The following is a 23,505-nucleotide window of genomic DNA, read 5'->3' as shown; positions in this document are numbered from 1 at the left end:
AGACTGCAAACACTGCATCGAAAAACAACCTACTTAAACCGTCTGCTTTGCTGCTGACCCTTGTGAAGAATAAAATACACTCCTACATAGAAATTACTTCTAAGAAGTTTACAAGTGATATTTATTTCTGTCCTTAAGTTGGTAGTCAGTAAAGGCACAGAAAGAAATTATACGCTACAGAGTAACCTGAAATTACTAAACCAATGGTCAAAATTATACAGTATTTTTCAACCACTATAATGCATTCAAAGTGCCCTTCGTCAGGACACACACATGTTAATACAGCAGACACTGCAGGCTAAGCAGGTTATGCGTCTTGCTCAAGGGCACAATGGTAATGTGAATTGGTGGAAATTGGAGTAGAAATCAAATCATCTTGGAGGTAAGAGTGGGTGTACGGACCAACTGAACTGTCGTCCATAATAATACAATACTAAGACAATAATACTAATGCAATAATAATAATAATGCATCTTTGGATGTCTGCTATTTCTTAACGCCATTGTTTTTATCCAATGTTTATTTTGAGAAGCCTTCCCAGTAGATATTGTATGCAGTGATGGTAGTCGAGCATGTGTGTTTGCTGCATTAGCCGTACTGCGTAGTTTAGCTCACAGCTATGTGTAATTTATGCAGAAACCCAGTGCCCCCGGTTAAGGCTGGTAATATCATTGTTGCTCTCCTTGTTCATTGAAGACCTCTTTTGGTAGATTTTAATTGATTATGGATAAACCAATGACCCAGTTTGCACCTATAGTACATTCATTAATACAGCATGGTCACGGTTGTCAGCTTGAATACAGTTGTGGTAGGCTGGGAACGCACAATTATGTAAAATGGAACAGTGTTTGAATAACGCAATGCAGGGTAAATCTAATCTCATATCTGAATTTGTATGACTGGAAAACACAGTTGCCCCACTTGTCGGACTGTATATACAGTTATGGGAAATATCTGCCATGTATTGAAAAGGGATACTTATAATATAGTATCTGTCAATGAGTCCTTGTGAAGAATGGTAAAGCTCTTGTTCAAATATGACATTTGGAGCTCCATTTCCTAAGGCTTGGGGAGGAAAAAATAAATCATTACTGTCAGTGTAAATGGATTCTTTGGTGTAAATTTGCCATGGAAGTCAGGTACATTTGGCTGGCTCACTCGGAGCCTGGAGCCAAATTTAAGACCAAATCCATTCCCTTGTTTCTCCCCGGCTACCAACCTTTATGAGGTATTGCCAGTTTAAAATTTTATCAGCCCGTAATTACCTTCAACCCACACCTAGAGTGATGCCTGGGAATCTAAAGAACAAGGGTTGTGATTTTTACAGTGAACTCAATTTTAATTTTGCTATCCAGGGTTAAAAGTGTTTACATTTTTGCTGTACACCTACTCAAATCTCAGCATTAGTGTTGGAAAGAAAGAACAACTAAACATACAAATACAACACTGGAGGCCAAATGTGGTACAAGGTTTGCCCAGGGAGGTTACAACAGTGGGTGGTTAGAGTAACACAACTGAAATAAGTCAAAATCTAGATGAATAAAAACATGAGCACAGTCTCTCAGGTTTGGTTGACCTTCCCTCAAACTTACATAACCCAAAGAAAGAAATAGAAATAGGACTTTGTACAACATTTATATTTTTTATTTTGCATAAATATTGGTTATAAAACTCTACAAAACACAAGAGCTGTTGACAAACTCTGTCAAGGTTACCAGGAAAAGGACCCAATGGCGGTCATTTGCATTTAAGACAAATATGTATTTAGTATTACACTACAAAGTCATACACCGCTGACATAATTTTGTAAATCTTTTGATTATTTTAAATTTCAATAGTTTAACTCGTTGCTGTGAATTGCATCACATGAGGATTCAATTCTTAAACTGAGTCAAAACAAGGCAGAGAGGAGCATTACGGGGTGATGTCATCAGATAAGTTGGCGTTCATGCCTAACTGTTAAAACAGTGGGGCGAGAGCAGCTTATGTTACGGCAAGGTGTCATCAGCACATAGGTGGAAGGATTCTCAACGCACGTATTCCTTAAGGTGCTCAGGATCTTTCAAAGTAAGACCTATGATGATGTACAGTGGGGGCTTCACATAGTACCACTTAAATATGTTGTTTTTATGAAAGGAAACAAGCCTCAAAAAGTCCAGAAAGCTGAATGTATGTCAAGTGTACGAAACATGCACATAAGATAAGACAATTTTATGCTGCTATATATTTCATCCAGACATAGAAATACTGCTGCTATACTGCGCTAGCTTTTGCAAATACTAAAATACATACAATTCAGATTTCAAAGTTTGACTTACATCATTTGGCCGTGTAGCTTTACTAAGAGCCTTTTTATAACATTGAGACAAACTGAGCTACATCTATTAAAAATGTAATTGATTTTATTGGATCACAAGCACACTTCCTGCATATATTATCCATTAAAGGCCAGCTTGTTTTTGCCACAAGTCCACTGGGTGAGGTTAGTTTGTTGTTTGAGGACACAAGTGAAGTACTCTATTCAACAAGCTGCTGGTCTCCTCGCCTGGCAGGGCACAGATACAAGGCCCGGACCCAGCTGGCAGCCACCAAATGTCAATGTACTTCTATACAGTGCAATCTGAAATGTGAGTGAGCCTGTGAGCGCACTCAGAAGCCAGACACATACACTACCTGTTAAAATGTAACATTGACCTCAAAATATTGAAAGTATAACTCTGCAGATAAGTAAATGCAAAAGTTTAAAGTGTAAAATGTGAGAATTGCATTTTATATTTGAAAGCTATGTTACAATCAGCGCAAAGGCCACAATTAAACTGTCACATTTATATAACACTTTTCCACCTCCAAAGGCCACGCATAGAGCATTACATTAACAAACTACTCACACATTGATAAACACTCAAGGGTATGAGGTGGATTAAGTGTCTTGCTGATGGATACAATGAAAACATACCTTGGTGGGAGCTGGAAACACCAACCTGACTACCAACTAACACTAAGTTCAAACCATCAACCTTCAGATCAGGTGTACAATGCTAAACAAATGAGCTACTGCTGTATAACTAGAAGCAAATCCAGTACTATTAAGTATAAAATATGCAAACGCAACGCATGGGTAAAGCAAGGTAGCAGTGACTGAGTGCAGAAAATATGTTGTTATTACTCATATTTCAGAAGTGATGGGGGATTTTCTATTGCACGTTGTCATACCAAGGACACCTCCAACGCAGCCTTTGTTAATATATCTTTGTGGATAGCTCCATCTATATCCTGCTTTGACAGAGGTTATAATACAGCTTACAATGTAGACATGGCCAGACTTGAATGGACAATAATACCACATTGTCTTTAGTGAGTTCATGTCTTACTACACCACTTTACTGTCCTCGCATCCGTTACCTTGGCGATGTGCTTGGGGTACACTAGCAGAGCTTTAACAGGGTGCACACTACACCCATGTATCAGTAATGTGCTAACAGACTATCAGCACACAGCGCCGGGTCCACAGCTCCGCACACCTGTTTGTGTTTGTGTTAATTGCTGGTGTGAAGTTCCAATGGTGCATTCAATGTCCACAGGAAAAAAAGCACTGCACATTCAGAGCAGAGTTCGCAACTACAGGGGTTGAAAAGTGCACCTGGTTCTGAGCCATAACAGAAAGTCTTCTCAAAGTTAAATTCAAAAGATAAATATCTCCATGGAATACTAATTGGTTGGTTTGTTGCTATGACTACTTGGACAGAGGTGGACTTTATGAAGTCCTTGCTTCCAAAAAGAGCCCTATCCCTCTCCTGTTGTTGTTGTTGTTGTTGTTGTTGTAATAATAATACATGTGTTTCTAAAGGAACTAAATGAACTGTATATCTGCACTCTTAAGGTTTAAAAAGGGAACTACAATCACAACTGAACCTGGGATGCCAGTGCCTAACCTGCAGATAAAGGACACATACATTTTCCTCATTCTCATACGGACAGGCCAGGCCTCATGTGAAAGCTCAGGACCTCCAGAATCCACTCACTGAGCTGCAGATGCAGAGTCCTTTTAGTTTTAAACCAATGGGGTTTCAGCATCTGGCAACCCAGATGAGAGACTCATGAGAGGCTCATTCTGATTTCTGATTTTATGATTATTTTGAGAAACAAACACAAAATTATAACATAAGCAATCATCATCATCATGATGTCCACTGTCTTTGTAATGAGAATAAATCATCATTACACTTGTTACCAGTAAGAGCTATTTGATTTAAACATATTCATCTTGTATCTACATTAAAATAAATAAACTTTTCAATTAAAATGTAAAATGTAAAATCATGTCCCATCATCTCCTTTAAATGCAGGTTTGTGCCGTATGCTCACTGTAAAATGCCATGTGTTGTCTTGTCTGTTGTTGATGCTGCTCAACCCAGTTTTTAGATGAATGTGTCTGACCAACCCAGTCCTTAGGCTACACTGGAACCGAGATATTAATAGTATCAGTGCTATTGATGAGCTGTCAAAGGCTGAGCAGTGGGCAGATGGACACTTGTACTTGATAACATGCTTCAGGCTTCAGGCCATGTGCTATTTAAACTGCTGAAGGATTGTGTATACCAATACCTGCCAGGCCAGCCCAACATGAGTATATCACAGGGTTTACAATTAGTGAGTATGAAATTAAAGGGAGCTAACCAGAGGCGCTGCAGCTCTGATGTCCCTGTAGTTGTGCCCAATCAGGGTAAGTGCCTAATATTGATTCAGCAGTGTGTTGCGGCCCTTACTTTTGATATCCCCCATTAGGTCAATAGAGAAGGTGAAGCTATTATCAGCATGCTCCATCTTGATAACTACCATTTGTTTTGGCTTGTTGAAACAGGCCGTACTAGGACTCAAGTGTGGCTCTGTGCATGGCATGACAAAGAGAGGTCTGAATATGTTTAGTTTTCTCTAGCATGGTTTTAAAAAAATGTAATTTTTTAAACTGACGCCTATTAGTAGATGTTGAGAGATCATGAGAGAGATCATGATGCTACAAGTAGAAATGTTATACATTTTGCAAGGATAGTTACAAGGACTGTACATTGTAAGTTTAATTTGTTAATCAGCAGCAGCAGCAGATTTCAGTTTCAGTCAAACTATGGTTTTATTTTTTGCATGCAGTCAAAATGGGGACATATTTTTGCTCCTATATCCATAAATAGCAGCATAAATGTAAAGAAAAATATGTAGGAAGAACAAACCTTCTTAATTGTACTTAATATCCTCATATTTTTAAAACAGTAGCTTAGTTGTTGGTATGAAACCACTATCTGGCCCATATTTTTCTTTAGGGATTATCTATTAATCTTGAAAGCTTATGCTAACATCATAGTGTTCTGTAAAGTAATCCCAGAAAAATATGGTTAAGCAATACCTCATAATCAAGTAGCTTGTGGTTATTAAAAATCTGTATTTGATAGATTTAAGCTCAGTAAATCACACAAACACACAAACGCTGTCAATGAAACAAGAAATGTCTGGAATTACAAATTCCAGACATCCTCTGTGAATGCATTTCAGTGCGATAGAAGGAGAAAGCTCTATTTGAAATAATAATTAGCATGTACACATACTAATAGGCCTCCTTGTGTGCTCAAACACATTAAAAGCAGCTAATCAAGCCACAGAATGCCATTTCCAAACTATTCATAATTAGTGTGAGATCTTCCAAGCAAAAGGTCAAGTTTACTGATAAACATTCCACTCTGTTCTCCCCACATGCCCAATCAGAAAACAATTTTCAAAGAACACAATATTTTTTGAAGACAAACAGATTACATGATGCCACATCTGGGGCTGGGATAAAGTCGGACAATCCAAATGGCAGCGATGTCCCGTGCAGCGTGCCATGGCTCTATTTGGCCTCACTTGAGGAGAAAGCTGCAGTGTGTCATCCAGCTGAGAGGGTCATTGCTGTCCACTGAGCAGCCGTCTAATGCCAGAGCAAAGAGGAGGGCAGGGAGGACTGTCGCCATAGTGCCCACCCAAGCAATCAACTGTTGGAGGATTTGTAGGAGGCAGAATGAGTCCATGTCCACTGGCTATGCTGCTGCGGCCTCCTCCACCTGCCCGCCTACCCACAAGCCCTCCAACCTGAACTACATCTGTCAGCTCACTCCATACAAGCGCTACATGTGCAATGATCGGCTCTGCTTGTTTGTCCAAGCCTGTCCTGCTGGCAGGGCTTATTTTTGTCTGGGGCCAATAAAGCAGATGTGGACTTTTGTTCATTCAATTTTGTATTATTTTTTTGGAATTTGCACTGCACACCACAATGAATCTCTTTTTTTTTACACTACACCTTACTGGCATTTATGAATCATGAAGAAAGAAAGTTTATTAAGAATGATTATGGCTTAGAAATGACTCAATTAATTAACAGACTAACCCCTAACCTTAATCCCTTGGACAGCAGCTGTTGAATGTTGAATGTTTATTCAATTTCAACACATACAAAATCCATAGTGCAAAGAACTACACAACAGATAATTCAAATTGTAGTATTTGCATTCTATTGTTAGCTCCTGATAATGGATTAATTACCTGCATTAGTGTTTACTTTGTGTTAATAATAATTCATATATATTCAACTACCTCATGCTTTTCTAATACTGTGCAGCCTGCACTCTACACCATCTCTCTCTGTGTTGTTTTTCAGAAAAGAAAGTCTCTCCTCAGCCTTTATGTGAAACTGGAGCTGTAACTATGCAGTGCTCTAAAACAGTGGTGGAGCAGTTTATTGTTTTATTCACCAGTACCTCAAGCCCAGAGTCCTGCTGACAACTGACAATGTAAACGCTGGTGGGGCAGTGCAGTGGCCCAGAGGTGTAGGCGCTGACTGATGAGAGAACCGTGGCTCTTGTGATTTCAGGATGAAGAAAGCTGCAGGTGAAAGCAGACGGGGACTGGAGGGGCCCTGCTTTCTGCACACAAAGCAACAACACGCTCTCGAACACAGTTCTACGGAGACTACCTTTGTATTATTTACCATCTACATTCTACCAATTCCTGTTGTACACCCAGCTCTGTGCTTGTCACTGTATGTTGTGCTGTAGTCAATTTGTAGGTTACAGGCACTACCTCAGGCACTGAATGCACAAATTTAGACATTAATCCATTTTGGCATATTTTGACATTGTGGGATTTCAGCTAATTATAATTGGCTAGATGAGACTCTTGCATAATCTCTTCAGAAAATACAGCGACAAGACTGAACAGCTTTGGCAGCATGTAAAGCAGACAACATAGAAACGCTAAATAGCTTCTTAAATATCTTAAAGAACAGAGAGGACACTAATCAGAAGTATTAAACCAAGACATGGCAACACTCTATGGTGTACTGAAAATTACAAGCTACAAATGCATTGAGGACTTGCACCCTGCATGAGTAATCAAACTTGTGTGACGCTCATTAAAGTGTTGTCTAAATAGCTCAAGTCCTGGTGTTTCTTATTCAGTCAGGCATGCGTGGTGAGAATAATCACTGCACCAATTGGAACATTTTTATTTGAGAATGTGGATGTGGATGTATTCATTCTATTCCACAAGTATAGGCCGTGTTGGTGTTTCAGAAGTGTTCAGAACCGTAGAGTCTCTGTTTTAAAAACCATAAAACTATAGACAGATGCTGACCTCTAGAGGTAAGATCTGGCTTTGCAATTGCATCACTTTTGTGAGTGGTAGATAGAACTGTTGCCATAGCAATTTACAATTAACAAAAAAATAAAAATAAATAAATAAAAATGTATATATGTATAAGATGTTTCGAATTTCCTCTGTGTTGTTTACATTATCTAAAGTTGTAGAATGTAAGTTTACACCACTTGCTTGGCACAATGGATTTATTATTAGTTGGCCTGCAATGTTTCACAGTATGGCTTTTGGCTCATATCTCCATGGGGAGAAGTATGTGAAGCCAGCAAACTAAATTACAGATCAGATCTGTGGAGAGGCGACCCAATAAGTAAGAATGCATGTTTTTTTAAAAACACATGTAAATGAATGAATGCGAGATCAGCCAGTTTAATGACATACTGTGGAACATTCTTGGGAAAGCAATTACATCATATTGAGACAAACATTTGTTTGTTTTTTTTCTCTACCAGAACAGTTACATAGTAAGCCTTTACCTCACGCCTTGATCCTTTCTAGCTTACCACTGGAGTGTGATTCAAATATGCTCAGGCCAAGGTGCTGCTGATATGTAATGAAATGTCTGACTGGAGCCAAAATCTAGTGGCACAGCCCAGGAAGGCAGACAGCAAACCAAATAAGCGCACCATCAGGCTCCACTGACAAACAGCCACGAGCCTGACTGAACTGGGGAAAATAGAGCGGCAGAGGAGACACGGTGGCAATGGAGCACAAAGTGGAGATGACAGCCTTTAGGACACAAGTGACAGCAATTGAGGGTAGACTGAGTACAAAGGAGCACCCGGCGGAGGGGAGGACCACACAGGGCAGTAATGGTGACTGGCATTGCACTAACAATACTAATTTAACTAAAACATAGTTAAATGTTAAGTTATATTTAACATATTACCTCCCAACAACAACAACAACAGCAATAATAATAATAATAATAATAATAATAAAGTTTATAATTGTATTTCCTGGTTGGACATGGGCAGGAGATGTGACATAGAGGCATTTCCATAACTGTTACCTAGCAACCACAGTGTTAACAAGGGCCAAAACGTGTCTAAATTACACAATAGTTATGATTAATCTGTCAGAAAAATGCTTTCCTTGTGCATAAATTGTTCACAAATTTCAGATGCAATCTTCAGTGTTGATGAGATAGGCAGAGGTATTCATTTTGAGAACTCACCACTGCGCCCTCTATTTTTGCATTTTTTCTGCAAACTACCACTTCACTGGTGTAAGACTAAAATAAATATTTACCACAGATACTATCCCACCAAACCAAGTAATAATTAGAAAAGGTAAAAACCTGTCATACGCTCTTAAAGACAGACGACCAGGGGCTCATCCACAAAGCCCTCTCTCCCAGACTGCCTGCTGGTCAACTGTGGAGTATATAATGATGTTGCTGTGCGCACATTTAGACCTTATTTATGCTAGCTCACTTGACAGGGCAGCCTCGTTCTGTTTCACCCCTGCCAAGATTCCACTGTTGCAAAGTAAAGACAACGGGAGCACTGGGGAACAGCATGGCTTCCCTGACCAAGGGCGAGTCACATGTGAGAAGTGTCAGGCTGTAATTGTGTGTAAGTGGAAAGAGTAACGTGAGCTAAAAAGTGTGTCACCGGTTTAATTAGCATGCAGTGCCACTCAACCTGTGTCTATGCAACAGTGGGCTTTTACACTTTATAGATTCAAAAATATAGTTTTACTAACTAATATACAAGACAAAGGGAGATGCTGTTATTTATGAGAATCTGAAACTTACTGTACAAATGTGTACTTTTGTGTATACAGGCATTATTTTGCATTTACAAAAAACAATATATTTAAAATTGGAATGTTTGTTGAGAGGAACATGAAATATGTATTTGTATTGTCAACAGAATTAAAAACAAATTAACAACATAACAATACTAACCCAAGGTTAACATAAATACAATTTAACTGTCCAGTATTGTGTTTTTCAACATTTCTCTCAACTGAGCCAGTTATCTGTTGTGGTCTGCGGTTTCTTGCTTCCTTCTTTCCTTTATTATGAAAAAGTGAATATCCGCTGAAGGTAAAGGTCACAGAACCTGCAAATGTTTGTTTGGCAAAACTTTGAAAGTTTCAAAAGTCATAAAAATATTTCTCTGACTAGCTTGATGTTTTGTGCATTTTTACAGAATCATGATTAACCTGTAAATTACCGGCAATTTGCAAAGTCTGAATAGTTTAAAAACATTCCCAAAAGCTGCCCCAATCACCATTTAGACGATAATTACCAGAGAGTCACTGTAATCATTTTCACCACACAGAATTGACTGCTTCTAATGAATCTTCATGCCTGAGTTTGTTAATTCACTGTCATGAACAAAGTCACACTCCCCAATCAGTGCACACCGAACATCAATTATGTCTCAAAAACACATTAGGGCTTCTGTGTGCACTTCTGCATGTACCACACTCACAAAGTGCCTTTTGGGGGGGCTTTGAAAAGTAGACACTTTTGAAATTAAATAATGCAACATCATTTTAAAAGGGCATTCTTAAGCATATTCAATCCAGTGAATCTAAAAGTCACATTTCAAGAAACATAAAAGCTATCTGAAGTGAAAAAGACCAAGTCAGGATGAAAGGCATTACTTGGCTTTACTTTATTTAGTTCATAATTATGGTCCGGCAGAAGATGGTGCAAGGTATGATTTGAAAGTGTGCTCTTCACAGGCGGAATAATAGATTTGAGCTGAATAGTGGGAGAGAGCAGAACAAAGAGGTAAGGGTACTGCTGAATTAGGATTTAAAAGTTCGGGCAATATTCAAAGTATAAGGCAAAGTTACAACATGAAAAATATGGTGCTGGCAGAAACTTAATTAATAGCTTTACAATAGTTGATAAATGAGACGTTGGATACAATGGGGATACAAAGCTGCAGCTTACCAACGTTGTGTGTGGTGTCAATATAAAGTACGGTAATGCAAGGTAAAAGGACTTTACTCATAAGAGGACTCGAGCAGGGTGCTGTGTCACGCTGAAGGATGTAGCGTATTATCCTGGCAGCCATTAGCCCGCGTGCTGCAGTAAGGAAGGTGCCTCAGGTCAGCTTTAATAACTATGTTGTCTCTGGCAACAGCAGCCTTTGTTGGGAAAAGAAAAGTGGGAGAGGAAGGAAAAAAAAACACCTGCAAAATGCTCAGTATATTCCTGCGTGACAGGTTTAGGCTTATCCATGCATTCTTACATGACTCAGTAAATGGATTAAATGCATATATTTGTGGCGCTGAAGCATTGCAGCATAGATAGTCTAGTTGAAAATAAAAACAAACAAACACACAAAAAAGACACCTATTGTGGCTTTTATTTGCATATTCTTCCCACGTTTCTTCTGCATGGTCCCAATTTTCTGTTCAGTCAAGCTCAGGCCTGATTGCTGGGTTTCAGGTGACATCACAATATTTTAAAGGCCAATAAGCCTAGAGTTTTGTGGCAATACAACAAGATCTTGGGTCTAGTTATTAGTAGAACTGATCAGGTTCAACATTTGTGCATTTACTGTTAGGATATTAGTTGCAAAATTAAATGTGATCAATACGAAAATCCGTCTCTTGCCTTCCATCATCACATCATAGAATCTGAAAACCATCAATACATTCATGAAATTTGTAATATTCCTTTGTTTTACTTGTATACTATGCACATCATTGCCAAATAGTCACCATCTTGATTTAATTAAGCACACACTGATAAGAGAACTGATTAATTACTGCAGGATCAGCAACAGCACACGCCCAAAGATGTCATCGAGGTTATCGTATCAGTTTAAATAAATAATCAAAATAGTTGTGTGAATTTAAAAAAGGCTCTTATATCATCATGACCAAAGTATCATGTCTAGAAATTTTATCATTGACATTAAAGGTGACACTGAAATCAAATGTAGCTAGAAAGACTATTATGGTAAAGTGGGTGGGTAATGAACCTCCCTCGATTTCTCTGAGGAAGTCACTGATTTCTGATTTCATGACTACAATCAAAATCAAAAGTTTCTGGACCTTGTTTTGTCAAATATCAATGTATTTCCAACCAGTCTGTATTGTTTTGTTTGTTTGGCTTGTATTGTATATAGAAAAAAAAAAGTTATAAATAAAAAGTAGCCTATATATGTCAATTATAAAAGGTCAATTAACTGTCCTGGCCACTTTTACTCCAACATATGGAGAATAGTATTGTGTCACGTATATGATCCAATTACTGTAGCTATGCAAATATTCCGCCTCACATGGCTCTTCACCAGTCAAATATGAACCAATATGCAAGCCAATAAAACTGTTTTTGTGGCTGTAAGCAAAAGAGTTCACGCCAGGGTACAGAGAGAAGGCTGTTTACTGAGAATAACTAAGAAGTTACCAAACAGGGCAAAAGAACTCTGTGAACAAGAGTTCGGACACTCAAGGTCCTTTCTGCCGTGCTCCTTGTTTCCTCGCAGAGCAATGATATAGCAAAGAAGAAGAGGATGCTCAAATTGGCTGTCTAACAGACTGCTTCTCTGGGGAGTCCAGACCATGATACACAGGCTGAGCAGGCTCTCTATTGATGCATGCTGCTGCTATGTGTGTGTGTGTGTGTGTGTGTGTGTGTGTGTGTGTGTGTGTGTGCGTTCTCTACCACTGCACAACACGCACACATCACTTTCATCAGAAACCTTGAGGAAAAAAGCTTACCTCAGTCCACAAACGCAATTTTAAAGTTTGTGTATATATAAAGATTGAAATACAACTTTTTAGCCAATTTATACATCTGCATAAAGGAAGGGCATTATTAAATTGTATTTTAAATTATATAATGGTTATACTCATTAAAAAGCTAGGAAATCATAGCCTATACTGTGTGTCATTGAAATAGTTTCTCTGTGTCCTCATGCAGCCGTGAAGAATACAAAGGCTAAGTAAAGTAGTTATTCTTATTAAAACAACAGCTAATAAGATATGTTATAGAAGAATGAAATTAAATATGTAATTGTAAACTCAGACATTCTATGGAGAACTGTGCCCTTTGGATGTGTGTGTGGGTTATTGCTAAAGGCGCATTGATACAACACAATAGGTGTTGAGTTTCTACGAATATATGAGGACACAGCACAGGGAGCTGTATCTTTTCTTTCATATTGGTTTATTTGAGTTTGCCCATGAGCATAGTTAAGATGTTTCAGAGACTTTTATGCCCCTAGAGTCTCTCTTTGTATGTCTCTTGTCACTGTGGAAGTGGGACTGACTGTAATACCAGGTGTTGACCTCACATCATCTCATCCAGCTTGGTCTCTAAAGACCACAGAAAAGGTGAGGACTCTGCAAGCAACTGTTTTCTTTCTGTGGTAGAACTATAGTCATGATTTAATGCAAAAATTTACTAAATGCCCAAGTGAAATGGCTTCGGTTGAAATCTCATCAACTCAGTGTTATACCTTTGAGCCTCTGAGAGCACTTTCACTTTTTTCTGCTTTGTACTGTTTTGTTCTCTATAGAAAGATGTGTCCAATTCACATTTTCATTTGGCTCTTTCATCCAGTATCACGCTGCAAACATGAGCTTATATCCAGGCAGTCATTTCCATACTGAGTGCAAAAGGTCCTGACCCAAACCATTTATGCAAGTTGAGTACCACCTATAATAAAGTACAATGGTATATGGTTTGAATTATTATCAAGCACACAATATATATAATGTATTTCAGTCTTCAACAGCTTTAGTCTTAACATTCTGACCCATCTCCAAGATATTTAAAGATGCTCTATGTTACTTTTTGTGGAAGTTTTGCCACCTTCTTATCACCATGGATACATTATTGCTTTGCCTGGAATATTCCCCAGTGTGGTAGTAAATATATCAGTGTTGCATTTATATAACTGCATTTGTTTTATGGCTAGAAAAATGAGCATGCATTTTTTACTGAGTCTCCTCTCCTCTCCACAAATGTGACCTGTAACTTGGTCTGATGGAGATGGAGATGGAGCACTGACATCTCCACAAAGACAAGCACAGGGCTAACCCTCCACCAGAAAAGTTAGAGCACCTTTAATGACCCATTAATTGCTAAACCTAACCACAATCATTGCATTTTACAAACCAAACTACCTTATCAAATCCTTTAACAACTTTGGCAAACGATGCATGATTCATTGTTTTATAAAGCAGCAAAACTATGATTGTTAAAAGTGTCTATTCTATGACCATGGACTTATCCTGCTTTCACACACTTACCCACATGCTTGACATTTCTCTCACTTGCCCTCAGCCCTCCTTGTCTAGTCTTGCCTGGTCTTCTCTCCTGGAGCATGTGCAATATTCAGACTGGGCTGTATAATTGGTCAGTGTCTGCCTGTTCTCTTCCTGCCTTAAGCGGACAACAAGACCTCCACTCACGAGCGTTGAGATGAAAAGTACATATCGAACCAAACAAGGTAAATTAGTGGGGTGTGAGTCGTGCTGTGTTGCAAGCATCCACTGATGTGAGAAAGCTGGGTTACTATTTTGCTTTTAGCTCTTTGTTCCAGGTGGTTTAGAACAGCTTCATTGGACACAGTAGTCTCAAATTAGAGTAATTAGCTGCACTCAGAGCATGTTATACAACCAGTGTTAGAAAGCGATGGATGATGACGACCCAAAATAACCTCAGATCTGTGCTCTTAATATTATTATTGGTCAAATGATCACATATGTATATAGTGCTTTTACACCTTCAAGTTATAGTAATATATTTAGGGTGAAATTCAGAAAAAGAAAACAAAACTGTCAGTTATTGATTTCACTTTTTACATGTGTGTTACTTTACACTACCTACTCCTGATTGTCACTGTGCACCTTGGACAAATAGCTGTGAATAGTCTATTATTCTATTGTATCTGTGAATGGATAGAATATACAATGGTACTGGGACACAAAGGTCTAATAAATTGTCATTTTCTTTTGCATTCACTGTGGGCAGCAAACAAAGAATTATATTGCATGTCTAAAAAAGAAGTGAAAATCTGCAAAACTATTGTCTGTTTGATACAATAATGTTTTTTTCCTTCCGCACATGGAACAGAGGTCCAGTGCCACATGATTGCAGAAGTCTATTATTCTGAGCAACAGGCAGTAAAGGTAAAGGGGGTAGAAGCTGCGGTGTAAGTGATAATATGGTAGAAGCAGTACTTTAAAGTAGACCCATCATGCTTGTGTCTGCTGTTATAATCAATGACACCCATGGGCCTTTATGTTATAATTTGCAATATTCATCTGAAAAGACTTAATAAAAGAAACAAGTCTGCTCCACGTTGCGGTGTTAAGTGGGAGCTGACGTCACTGTAAACATCAACAAAACAAAGAGCACATCACATTAGAGAGTAGCTTTTTTTTTTTTTTTTCATTTATACCAAAATGACTGTTGTGCTGTGGATTCCTACCCCTATCACTGATTAAGAAAATAAAATTGCAGATGTTAGTTCAGGGCAGTGGGTTTATGCCAGTGGATTTGAAAATAGGGATTGATCAGCAATATGGCGTCTTAAAAATAATCGTTTAAAGAACATGCACAAATCACTTTGAGATTGGGAAACAATTGCAACATGGTTAAAAACTCTGAAAAGTTGATTTTGCATAATAGGTCTACTTTAAGTGTTTAAATAGAAGTGGTCAAATGCAGTAAAAGTAATAAATAACATAAAAAGTCATCAGTACTTCACTTAATAAATCTTACTTAGTACTTACTACTACTTAAGTGCATGTGGTATTCCTTATTGTCTTGATAACAAATCATATCACTGCTATTTTGACAGTCTGGAGAGATGCATGACACTATTTCAACTTAACCCGCTTAAGTGTTTTAAAATGTAGGCTAACCTTGTTTAATCCCAGAGTTTAAAAGCTGAAAAGTAGTTAAAGACAAGGGGATTGTTAGTCTGCTCTTGCCCTTCAGTGAGCTATCTGAGTGGGTGGAGACTACGTTTATGTGTGTAGGATACAGGGACACAAACATAATCGCTTTTGTGTTGTTTTTTTGATCCTTAAATATGTGGCTTGCTGTGTCCCTCTTATCCCTTGCTACTTAGTGTGTGCGGTGCGTAAGCGATGCCATGCTCTTAAGGGCTGTGAAAAGCAGGTCAATATGAGAAAACCACATGTGCACGGCATGGATAGCCCTGGGATTATTTCTCACAAAATGTCTTAATTCCTCTGTTCACTAATGATCCAGGGAAAATGCCCTCTAATCTCCATTCCATTAATTAAAAAGAGCATGAGCCCGTGGACAACCTCGCCATCTGCTGCCGCTGCACTCCCAGTTCCTATGCAGACAGATTGCATCTCCAACCAGGGGAGCAGCGATTTTCAGAGCGCACCGAAGTGGATAGTAAACAGATACAACAACGGGGTAGTATTAATGTGAAATGAAATATGCTTCAAAAATGTGCTGAAAATGCTGTTTTATGAACGGCTCCTCTTCACTTGTCTGGGAATTTGAGCCCCCCCTCTGGAATAACTTTACAACTCCCCCACTTCAAACACTGACATAGAATTACTGTATGTATCTTTGGAGACCTGACAGTATTTTTAGTGCATTTGAAGTAACACCACTTTTATGGACTTTTTTTTTGCTTAGGGCTTTGCTTCGGATTCAAAGGATTCCATTTTTTAAAAGAATAAGTTGATGGATTTTTTTGTATTCTCTTTGCATCTGTCCAAAGGATATAACACGAGCTTTGATACCATGCACTTTTCTTCCATGCCATTTGTACTTGACTGCACATTATTCAGTAACAGCCTCATGTTTTAAATGTATTCACCCTATACCCACATATACAACTGACAAAACTACTTTCTAAATTAAAATGCATAAAGAAGGATGACATAGCCCATTGAAATCATAAACGTGGAAACGCCTTCAGCAATATCAAACACAATTTAACATGTAGATTTAAAGCTTTAATAACACTACAACAAAAGATATGCGCACGGAGGCTATATGAAACCTTTATTGGCATTATAACTTTCACATGACATTGCCATTTAATACCCAATAAACGTGAGTATTATACTTTAAGCCCTGCTGTGTTAATCAAAACTATGTGTAACTTTAAATCTTATTATGCAGGTGTGCCTCCAGCAGATTAAAAAAAAAAAAAAAAGAAAAGAAAAAAACGTTCCAAAAGATGAAACGACTCGAATTGAATTAATATGCTCTGACCTGCAGATAAGCCCACGGGAGGGGGACACACGGGTTTGATCGGGCTAGTAGGCAGCATAGATTATCCTAACAGATGTCGTTTTCCCCTCAATCGGAACAGTATAGCCAATAATAAACGCGCGCAGCACACACACACACCGCGCGCACTAATCTGAGCGATAACCCAGTGCACATCCTCTCTCCTCTCTGTTCTCCCAGACACAAAGCTGCACTAAGAACACTGTCAAGTTTTCTCCTTTGTTTGGGAGCACAAATGGACGCGCCGGGAGTGAAGAAAGGAACCTACTGGAGGTACAAAGTCGTGTTTTGTTTGGCATTTTTGTGGGACTTAGTTAACGGACAAATAAGGTATTCCATCCCAGAGGAGCTTGAACACGGGGCTTTTGTGGGGAACATTGCAGAGGACTTGGGCTTGGATCTTAATAGACTCTCAGCGCGGAGATTTCGAATAGTTTCAGGCTCAAAGAAACAATACGTGGAGGTTAATTTGGAGAATGGAGTTTTATTTGTGAACGAGAGGATTGACCGTGAAGAACTATGCGAGCAGAGTTTGTCGTGTTCTTTTCACCTGCAAGTGGTTATAGAAAACCCTCTGGAGCTTTACAGGGTGGAGGTGGAAATCTTAGACGTGAATGACAACTCTCCCAGTTTCCCCTGGACCGAGTTTAACCTGGACATTTCTGAATCTGCAACGCCCGGGTCGCGCTTCCCACTCGAGAGCGCGCAGGACTTGGACGTGGGTTCCAACTCTCTGCGCACGTATTTGCTCAGCGTTAACGAGCACTTTCTATTGGACATCCAGACGAGGAGTGATGGGAGTAAATTTGCCGAGCTTGTTCTTCAAAGTCCCTTGGATAGAGAGCAACAGAGCACTCATCAAATGGTTCTGACCGCAGTGGATGGAGGCGCACCGGAGAAGTCTGGCACTGCGCAAATTGACATCACAGTCCTGGATGCGAATGATAACGCACCTGTGTTTGACCAGTCGTTTTACAGGGTTAGACTACCTGAAAATGCACCCAAGGGAACGGTTGTCATCAAACTTAACGCTTCCGATCTAGACGAAGGCCCCAACGCTGATATAACTTACTCTTTTAGTGGCCATGCTCCTATTAAAGTGCGTCAGCTTTTCACTGTGGATCCCCATACAGGTGAAATTAAAGTCAAAGGCGTTATTGACTATGAAAAAGCTCGAATGCATGAGATCTATGTCCAAGCAAAAGATAAAGGGCCATCTCCTGTAGCTGTGCATTGTAAAGTTCTTGTGAATGTTTTGGACAAAAATGACAATGTCCCTGAAGTCATTTTAACTTCTGTGTCCACACCTGTCCTAGAAGACGCACCTCCCGGGACTGTCATCGCGGTTATAAGCATCACGGATAAGGATTCAGGCGAAAATGGGAATGTTGACTGTGAAATTCCCAATCTGATCCCTTTCCAGCTGCACTCCTCATTTAAGAACTATTACACTTTGGTTACTTCAGATTTTCTTGATAGAGAGACTGTGGCAGAGTATAACATCACTCTTACAGCTAGAGATATGGGTTCTCCGCAGTTATTTATGCGCAAAACTATTTTAGTTCAAGTTTCTGATGTTAATGACAATGCTCCTTTATTCAAGCAGCCAGGTTATACTGTGTACCTGACAGAAAATAATGCACCAGGGGCGTCCATTTGCTCCGTAACCGCTCTAGATCCAGATTCAGGCCAAAATTCGTACTTATCTTACTCTATCCTTGATGGTGACATACAAGGAATGCCAATTTCCACTTATGTTTCCATCAATTCCGACAATGGAAATATCTATGCGTTGAGATCTTTTGACCACGAACAACTCAAGAACTTCCAGATTACAGTGCAGGCCCATGATGCAGGTTTTCCACCGCTCAACAGTAATGTCACCGTTACTATTTTCATCTTGGATCAAAATGACAACGCGCCAGTTATAATATCGCCAAGATCGCTAAATGGTTCAACCCCCATTGAAGTGGTGCCCAAACTGGTCGAGCCTGGTTACCTCATAAGTAAAGTCAGCGCGATGGATGCCGATTCAGGTCAAAACTCACGGCTGTTTTACCAAATGCTCCAAGCAACTGATTCAACATTGTTTAGCGTTGCTCTCTACACAGGCGAAATTAGAACCATCCGGCAGATTAGTGACAAAGACCCCACCAGGCATAGATTGGTTGTTCTGGTCAAGGACAATGGACAGCCCTCGCTTTCGGCTACAGTCTCCATCATCTTGTCAGTGGTGGACAGCCTGCCAGAATCGCGGCCTGATTTGGGTGACCTGTCACTGAGCCTACATCACAACTCCAACTTCACCCTGTACTTAATCGTGTCCTTAGGTGCCATTTCGTTCACATTTCTGGTGGCTATCATCGTCCTGGTTACAGTGAGAAGATACAAGGACAGACCGGCCAATGGGACGTATACTCTGCCTTTCTTTAGCGGATGCTGTTGCTGTTCTAGATCCAATACACCAACAGGCAAAGAGGTGCTCAAAAAGTCTAATCTTACTATACGGATGCCCCCGAGTTCGAACGGACTGACAGAGGCCAATGCAAGCGCCATACGTCAGGCTTATTGCTATAAGATGTGTTTGACCCCGGAGTCGTCCAAAAGTGACTTCATGTTCCTCAAGCCGTGCAGTCCTGTCATGTCTGTCCAGCAGAATAATGTGAAGAGTACAGATTATCTGACATCAGGGTGGAGCACACTGGACAGGAATGAAGTCACCAACAACACGTCACCATCTCCAAACGAGGTGAGTATGGTTAATTATACTTATGCAGAGGTTAAAGGAACGTGTTATATTGTATGGAGCTGCAGTAGTTCAGCATAAAGATGTTTTTTCCATTAACAAAAAGGAGTGTGGTTCAGTTCCTCTTTACTCACCTTATTTGTATGATTGTTGTTGTGTTTTTCTTTTGGTCTTTTTGCCTAAGGGTCTTTGGATCACTAGATTGTATTTGCTTTGTTATGATTGTAACATTTAAAACTTGATTTTGATACTAAGGAAAAGGCTAAATACTTGATACAAATTAAAAGACACAATGATGTATACATGCTATTAATTGGACACTAGAATGTCTTTTTTCAACACAAACTAATAGTAGTTTCTTTAATACTTCCATTATTATTATTATTTATTTATTTATTTATTTATTTATTTATTTATTTATTTATTTATTTATTTATTTATTTATTTATTTATTTATTTATTTATTTATTTATTTATTTATTTGTATTTATTTATTTGCATTTATTATTTTTATTATATAGATCAAGATTTTAATTTTTGCCTTAATGTTCTTTTTTCAGTATTGACACTTGTTCAAATGAGTCTACTCTTGATACTACTTCTTTATCAATTAGATTATGGGTCTATTTTGTTGAAAAAAAACAAACAAGATTAGATAGTGAAACCCAAATCCAACCGAGCATATGTAGAGTAAACTAAATAAAATAACAAAATATAGGCACAATCACTACTTTTACATGTGATTTTGAATATGATGTGCATTTTCTTCATTAAATTAGATTGAATTCCAGGTTTAGCCACGTCACAGACTTTCACTGAGTGCTTTTAACTTATTTATATTTTACAAATCATCTTTTGGTCATAACCTTTCGTAAAATCTCCTTTTCTCCCACAACTTTAGCCACTTACACTACTGAATACAGGCCCTGTTCTTCGCTTCACACCACAATGAACACATTCTTCGGTCAGTTAGTGCCTTGAATTTCAATATCTACCAAACAACATTCCAAACCCTTGCCAAAACTTTACCGTGCTTTGCCAAATGGGTATTATTGTCCTTAAAAATGACTCACGTAGCTCCACTGACAGGTTATGACAAACGCTTTAATTCTTAACTGGATTTCGTGTGCAAAGCTAATCATGCTGCGACTATTTTGCAACTCAATGAACAATTCGGAAGCACCCAGCCATCTCTGCACGCTGTGACAACACATCCCACAGTTAGGGCCGATAATCCCTGTCTATACTGGGTGTGTGGTGTTGAGGATTAAAGGTGCGGTGGTGATAAGGGAGATATTTGAGGAGGAAGCAGGACCAAAACTCATATTAGTCACATAAGCTGATTAACAGTTGGGTTTTCTAATAAATAAAGACTAAAATAAGTTGGCATTTAATACAACATTGAAACTGTGACAAACTGCAATTTCGAGCGTTGCTGTAGTGTAGACAATTGCTTTGGCTGGTTTGTCGCATGAGAGTTTTTGACCTTTAAAACAGAACTAAATAAGTATATTCTTGTTTAAAAGTCACTAGTCCAATTGATTCTGGACCAAACAAAACAACAGTATTCACACCCCAACACTGCAGTGCTTTAAGGGCAAAAATAAAAAAGCAAAAATGCAGAATGTTCATTAAAAATTCAACAACTTCTCAGGGCAGAAATCATTTTTATTTGACTCTCTTGGCCTAGTGCAATATTGTTTGTAGAAAAAAAAGCCTTCTGTATAAAGATTAGTTTCAGGCTGTGTGTTACAATTACCAGATAGTTATTTTCAGTTTTTTTCTGTTCAATCGTAGCTGCCAAACCCTGAGAAACTGCAGCACATCAATACACATAATAATATCCCTGAAGCCAATTAATAACCTGGCAGCCTTAACCAGTCCACAGCATGATAATGTTAAGAAAAGGAGAGCTTTGACAGAAAAATATGTAAAAATATATGAAATGTACTGCAAAACAAGTCCATTCCATGAGCGCTACTTTGACAAATTATAACTCTTTTGATATGTTGACACTTAACAGCAAACCTAGGATTGTCCTTAAGGCATTATAGGAGAACTGTGAACATCCTTTAGATACTACGGATTTCTCGTTGCCAGAGGAACTAACAACTAGTTTTATGACAACAGTTTGCACGCACCTTGGAAAGTGAATATTGTATAGAAAACGTGGGAATAACCAATTAACCTGCCTTTGAAAGAAATAAAGTCATAGCTGTGTGGTTAGTAAGTCTGAATAATCTTTAAACTACACTATAATCATAACACTGTAGTTTGATATTTGATGTGGTTATGTTTGAAAATCATCCACAAACTGTATATAACTATGTGTCTGACTTGCAACACTTGTATCTTGCAGGTAAAATCTTCAAACAAGGACTGGACATGGACGAAGAATGAACGCAACTCCGCTTACAAAAGGTACACCCAAATGAACTTTAGCCATTGCTCCATACACGTATACTCGTATTATACTAGTGTTATTTATTTACCGTTGTGTCATTACAGATATAGTACAGCCAATATGGACGGCACTCTTTCACGCCAACCCAAGTATGACGCCGATAGCTTTTCCTGCTCCGTTGCACCGCAGTATTGGACCTGGGGCTCCCATATGAAAGGTCTGCCTAAAATAAGGGCTTATAGTAGTTCCACTGGGGAGGGAAAGGGGGGTGGGGGGTGTCCGCTGAGTGCCTGGTGAAGGATTTAGTTTAAAAGTGAAATGGTAAATGCAGATAATACCAAGCACCACAAGGGAATGGGGATTTTAATGCATCAACAAAAGGATTATTTTAGTCACTGTAAGAAGCTCCCTTTTAAAAGCCCGATACTTTAAAACCTGTATTTAAATGAAGTACACTGTATGCAAATGAGGTAGGATTAATCTCAATATTCATGCGTTTATATTTCTTTGACAGACTGCAAGTTATCTCTTCAAGAAGCAAGCGTTTCCAACTACTCGTGGACGCCAAAATATGCACAGCCAAATTCAGAAGAGCCAGACTACCAGCACAATGTGTACATCCCTGGCACCACATCTGGTTACAGCACCCTGAAGCTGGCACCCAGAGGAGAGCTGGACGTGTATAACAGCTTCTCCACTTTTGGCAAGAAAAAGAGGTTAATCTCAAACTATGAGCAAACATTCGACAAAGACAATGGACTCATAAGCAATGATATATTTAAGTAGTGCAAGGATAACACTGCAGGCTGCTGTGACAAGAAAAGTAGACACACAATACTTTTGGATTTGCTATCCAATGCAGTGAATTTATTTTTTGTCAAATAAAGAAGGAGCTAAAAAGAGGCTCTGACCTTTAAGAGAGTGGTTTGAAGGAGTAGAAAAACTTGCATGAGAAAGAGCTTTGATTCAAGAGGGAGAATTGTGTGCCCACAGTGGTAAAGAAAAGCAGAAGGACAAGTTTTCAAAATTCTCTTTATAAAGGTAAATCATTCAAAAAATCATAATGGCTAAGTAATTTAATCAAAGTAAAAAGTTATTTTTACAATTGTTGAACTGGTACTTCTTTTGGTAATCTGTGATTGCAACGTGACCAGGCTTCTGTTCTACCAATGTCACAAATTAGCCATGAAAAAGTTATGAAAACTTTACCCATTTAAATCATGCAATTCATTGTTTTTGAACATAAAAGATGAGAATGAAATTGCAAGTAGTTCCATTTCACAAAGATGTATGTAGGCTTACACTGTATGGTTTTACAGAGTAAACCAGATTTTACCACTTGGACTTCTCACATTTAGTATCACGCTGTCCAAATACATGAGCCTTATGGGAATGTATATAAGTAAAGGAATTCAAGTAAACACAAAGTTCACATGAATTTGTATTCATTCACATGAATTTGTATTC

At 38.7% G+C, this 23,505-nt stretch overlaps 1 protein-coding gene across 3 annotated transcripts; it reads left to right on the top strand.

The window, feature by feature from the left end:
* The first annotated feature begins 17,068 nt into the window (after positions 1-17,068).
* LOC117381928 (protocadherin-10-like) lies at positions 17,069-23,161 on the top strand. Of its 3 annotated transcripts, none has more exons than XM_033978982.2 (4): positions 17,069-19,637; positions 21,994-22,055; positions 22,143-22,255; positions 22,553-23,161. In XM_033978982.2, the coding sequence occupies exons 1-4, from the start codon at positions 17,124-17,126 to the stop codon at positions 22,822-22,824; spliced, it is 2,961 nt and encodes a 986-aa protein (XP_033834873.1). In that variant the 5' UTR covers positions 17,069-17,123; the 3' UTR covers positions 22,825-23,161. The 3 variants fall into 3 exon arrangements, with proteins under 3 accessions (XP_033834873.1, XP_055082382.1, XP_055082381.1); XM_055226407.1 differs by having other exon boundaries at positions 22,143-22,272; positions 22,561-23,161; XM_055226406.1 differs by having other exon boundaries at positions 22,143-22,324; positions 22,574-23,161.
* The last annotated feature ends 344 nt before the right edge of the window (positions 23,162-23,505 follow it).

Source organism: Periophthalmus magnuspinnatus, chromosome 14 (assembly GCF_009829125.3).
Source record: "Periophthalmus magnuspinnatus isolate fPerMag1 chromosome 14, fPerMag1.2.pri, whole genome shotgun sequence".
In the NCBI taxonomy this organism is placed as follows: Eukaryota; Metazoa; Chordata; class Actinopteri; order Gobiiformes; family Gobiidae; genus Periophthalmus; species Periophthalmus magnuspinnatus.
This window is presented reverse-complemented; position numbering and strand designations above follow the sequence as displayed.